General features: G+C 41.9%; 1 protein-coding gene across 1 annotated transcript in view; it reads right to left on the reverse strand.

Moving 5' to 3' along the window:
- The window catches only part of LOC138952607 (uncharacterized), a 7,823-nt gene extending 6,052 nt beyond the window's left edge, over nucleotides 1-1,771 (reverse strand). The window contains exons 1-3 of the mRNA XM_070324299.1: nucleotides 1,671-1,771; nucleotides 682-911; nucleotides 1-247 (exon numbers count right to left, since the gene is read on the reverse strand). The exon at nucleotides 1-247 is cut by the window's left edge and continues 150 nt beyond it. Coding sequence (XP_070180400.1) covers nucleotides 1-247; nucleotides 682-911; nucleotides 1,671-1,749 — 556 coding nt within the window. The 5' untranslated portion in view covers nucleotides 1,750-1,771. The remainder of the gene's footprint in view (nucleotides 248-681; nucleotides 912-1,670) is intronic.
- Between the last annotated feature and the right edge of the window lie 3,229 nt (nucleotides 1,772-5,000).

Here is a 5,000-nt window from a genome sequence, read left to right on the forward strand (position 1 = left end):
CACCGTTCTCGACACGGAGGTGTACGTTGATGACGGTGTTATCCTCCGTGATGACGACAGCGAGGAAACACTTGAAAGCGGTACAGTGAGTAGCGATGACGTATTCCACGGAAAGGGAGTGACGTGGAAGAGCGAGGTAGGCTCCCCTGGATTTACCCCAAATGTCGTTAAGGTAGTCGGTCATCGCTTGCACCTCTACCGTATTATTGGCCTGGAGTTTCACCCCTTTACCTTGCTTCGAAGAACCCTGAAGCCGGATAAAATCAACGGATTATGTCCACAAATGTAGGGAAGAATAATCGAATAGCTTTAAAGTTGTTATTGTAGTTGACTTTTTGTGTGTGTAGTTGGCAGAATGCTTACAATTATTTCTCCAAAATAGTGTAGCCTTGCCGGGATGTTGCTGGGTTTTATTTCTTCGGACAGATTGCCAAAATTGCCGTGACAGTTTTGGCAATTTCCTTTACTTTATACAGTTGTGCTCGGTGTCCCCTTCATCGTCAATCTGCCGAAATGACGGCAAGATGATGTCAAAAGACATTAATTTTCGGCGTGTAACCGACTGCCGCCTCCAACACCATCCCTGGCCTTGTGTACATTCCTGGTCATTTGAAGTGTAATAATTCAAATAAAGAATATAGATAGATAAACAACAACCATGGTGGTGACAATATGTTTTACCATGAGCTGTAGAGCAGCATTCAGTTTGTGACGAACCGATCCGCCTGAAACCAAAATGCTTGAGTCCGATGTGAGTGACGTCATTTTGGGATAGGTGACGTCGACTGCCACCACGGATGACGTCGGATTGAAGATCACAACGTACAAGTCAAGATCTGTGCTCTCAAACGGATCAGATGGGTGTTCAGGAAAGGCCAGAAAGAAGTCTGTTCCCCTTCCGGAATGACAAACTAATGCAGAGAAGAAAAAGAAAAAAAAAAACATTGATGGGTTTAGGATGTATACATAGCCTACGTACTGTCGATATATGGGTGAACATGTAGGCGAATATTAAATGAACAGGGTTATTTTGTGAAAGAGTAACGCAAAAAATCCGAAGGTAAGATGGTTACACGCACGCACGCACGCACGCACGAACGCACGCACACACGCACGCACGAACACACACACACACACACACACACACACACACACACACACACACACACACACACACGCGTGCGTCTTTTCTTTCTTTTTTTATATGGTATCAACAAGCACTGAGAATGTAAGGGTACATTAGGAAGGGTATCTTCAGAAAGTTTAAAATTAGAACATTCTAGTGAAATCATTAGCATTAGGACATAACCGTGCGTGCGTGTCTATGTGTGTGCGTGTAAGTGTGTCTCTCCTCTTTCTCTCGGTCACACAGATTATTTTCATTCTTTTAATAAATCTGTATCTGTTATCATAATGAATGCACTTCTGAAAATACATAATAAGTAATGAGGGAGTTCTTACTTTCAGAAGTAAAGGAAGGGTGGTGATAAATTCATTAAAAGAATGACAACAACAAAAATAATAAAGAGCGACTGCAAACAAACATACACACACACACACACACACACACACACACACACACACACACACACACACACACACACACACACACACACACACACACACATTGGAAAACAAATAAACAAACAAACAAGCTGTTTGAGGCTTACCGGATTGCTGGAAATTCACAATGAAGAGGATTAAATTGAATATGCAAATTAGCACACTGTTCTGTATCCAGCACTTCATCTTTCCTGCTCAAGAATGAAAAATAAGGGGGGGGGGAATAATTATAAAGATTTAAAACAATTTAACAGAATTGAACCAATATAGAAATAATAGATTCCCTTTTTGTTCACGCCAAAGCGTATCTTTTAAAGAAATCAATTTCATGTCCATCTTATTTTGAATCATCGCACGTGTTTCACACTCTCACTACTGTTCCATAATTAAAATATACTAACATACTGATCAAATAATCCAGACCTGAAATATACTTACATATTGATCAGCTATTCCAAAACTGAAGTATACCTGATCAGAAACACAACTGATAAACAACACCTTACAGATTCAAATACTAGACTGTCGCGTGTGAAAGTGTTCTTTCTTACTGAATTTCCGTCATCAGCAGATTCGGAGGACGACTATGAATAAATAAAAACAATTGTTAAAAAAACATATCAACAAACAATAATGGATATCCGTTCTGCTAACACCGAGTGATTTTACAGAATTCAATAAAATGTAATCTCCCTATGTACGCACGTTTTCAGCCCTCTCATGAACTATTCCAGAACTGAAATATATGAACGCACTCATCAGCAACGCAGCCGAGAAACAACTGGTTGGATCATCTTACAGATTAAAATACCAGAATGATGCGTGGACACGTTCTTCAAATTCTTGTCGGTTTTCTGCCTTCACGAAGCAGATTTGGTGGACATCCCGAAAAAGAGCGAGACAGCAGAGCAACAGCACGAAACAAAGTACATTTGCATGGATGGACATCGATAGCACACAACGCATTGGTGTCCTCGCCTTGGGGATCTTATAGATTGAAAGGCACAGTCAGACGGGCGCAGTGGCTTAGTGGATAAGACACCGGCCTCCCAAGCGGAAGGTCGTGGGTTCGAATCCCGACCGCGCCTGGTAGGTTACGGGTGGAGATGTTTCCGATCGCCCAGGTCAACGTTTGTGCAGACCTGCTGGAGCCTCATCCCCATTCGTGTGGTACAAAAAAAGCACGAGTGTACGAGGGAGTTTCAGCCCATGAACGCAGAAGAAGAAGAAGAAGAAGCAGAACAAGAAGCAGAAGAAGAACAACAAGAAGAAGAAAAGGCACAGCCAACTCAGATGTATGTCAGGTTAGCAGCCTACATGGGATATGAACATCCCTCTACTTAGACACATACCAACATTCAACACCCCGACTGCTTTATGTGTACATTTGGAGGTGTTTTTTTAATGAATTTATTTCTCAAAAGCCACCAGTGGTATACTAAGAGGATGTTTACCTGATCGCGCCCATCCTGACCTCAGGTCAAAATGCGTTCGGCTCATTCTATCCCTGACAGGATGCCTTGGTTTTCCTTGTCTGGCGAGAAAATCGATTTTTTTAACATATTTAGATCTTTTCGTAATGTGTTATGGATACGTATAAGCAGATTCGCGATTGTCGATAATGATTTGTCATGGTGTTGTGTAATTTTTAAATTACAAAGGCATTGATATGTAAGACAGTTTCAAGCGAGCTATTTTTCGCGGCTGTATTTACTGTGCAAACAACTCTAAATATGGCAAAAGTGTCACGTGATAATCAACCGTTTGGTTTCGGCGCTCGTTGGAGCAGACGATTTTTTCTGACAGTGATGCAACCATATTATCACGGTCTCCTTCCGGCAGCAGTCCCAACATTTCGACTTGTGTTGACCTTAGAACGATGTCTTTATCATAACTGTGAAGAACAGAACGGAGATCACTGTCGAAGTCGGCCAATCTGCAATCATTTTCGTCTCGCGAACACTGCTCGTGAACAACATATGGGAGATAACTCTGTATTCTTGTTTTGATAGATTCGCGTAGGACTTTAGCGTCCGGTCAGAGAGATAACTGGCGATAGCCGTGGAGCGATGATGATCAGAATGGATCGCGCCGTGGCATCTATAAGAGGCGCAGTCCTTTCGGTAACTGGAAAGAGTTGGGCTTACTGCGTCAGATCTGACCAGGCTTTTGCATGGAATAAGACCATCCCTCCACATTGACACATATATAATATTATATATAGCTCAAAGCAACATCCTGACTGCTGTCTGCGCAGAGGTGGTTTTTTTCATTAATTAATTTTGTAGATTGACAAAAGTGTCCGTTTTGTTTATTTTGTTTGTATTCCCAATCACACTAGTATTTGAAGGACAGTGTGTTTAATCTGCAAAATTATTTCATCAACAACATTCTCACTCAGCTCAGAAAGCACCATGCCTGTCGTTGTTTTGGTTTTGTTTGTTGTTTGTTGATTGTTGGCTGTTGGTTGTTGTTTGTTTCTTGTTGTTGGTTGTTGTTGTTGTGGTTTGTTGTTGGTGTTTTTTTTGTTTTTTTGTTTTTTGTTGGGGGGGGGGGGTGTATCCAAAAAGGGGGGGGGAGGGGGCAGGGTCCTAGCCAAACCTTAGATGGTGAGTCGACTTGTTTACATGGGGAAGACCGTGCCTTTGTTAAAACGCCGTGCCGCCAAGGCCAAGGCACTAACGAGTAAACATCCTCTCGGTATCCTGCCACATTATCGAACCTTAGTCTTAGACTCGAGTGTTCCGAGTAAACATCCTCTCGGTATCCTGCCACATTATCGAACCTTAGACTCGAGTGCTAAAGACATGCATGATCTTTGAGCCAACAACATTTCTTCCGCAATCGAAAACTGTGCAAGGCTGGAACTTGGCACTGAAAGAATAACATTAATAGTATCGACAAAACTATGCAGGCAATTTGAGAGGTACAGTAGAACCTCCCTTGAAAGACCTTCACAAATTTAAGAAAATCGGGAGGGAGTCTTAAAAATTTAATGGTTGTATACAAAGTTTGCGAACAGAAAATGAGAAAAAGCAAGGTGTTGAAAGGGGAAGACTCTTAATATAAATCGGGTTTTCTTACAAGAGGGGGTTCGCTGTATTTGGCAAAGTTCTGTAACACAATAGTTACGAGTGTCCGTGAAGCAAGAATGTCTGCGAATGTTTAAAATGTTCACAATTAATATCGTTGACAGACAGGTGTAGATGTGTCGAAGAGAAGTTTCCATTTTGATATATTTGTTTTGATGGACTGAATATTGTTGATGGCACGTTACATATTAATCTCTTCCTGTTTCGGTCACTTCGTGTTTGCCACACTCCCACCCCGTAACACCCTTTCCCAGGAAAATGGTCAGGCGCACCGTGCAGTTGCATGCCGTTCGGTGTAATGCTAATCTTTTACAGAATTCAGAGGCGAGCCAGCGAGTGTATACA

The sequence above is a fragment of the Littorina saxatilis genome, linkage group LG17, assembly GCF_037325665.1.
Source record: "Littorina saxatilis isolate snail1 linkage group LG17, US_GU_Lsax_2.0, whole genome shotgun sequence".
In the NCBI taxonomy this organism is placed as follows: domain Eukaryota; kingdom Metazoa; phylum Mollusca; class Gastropoda; order Littorinimorpha; family Littorinidae; genus Littorina; species Littorina saxatilis.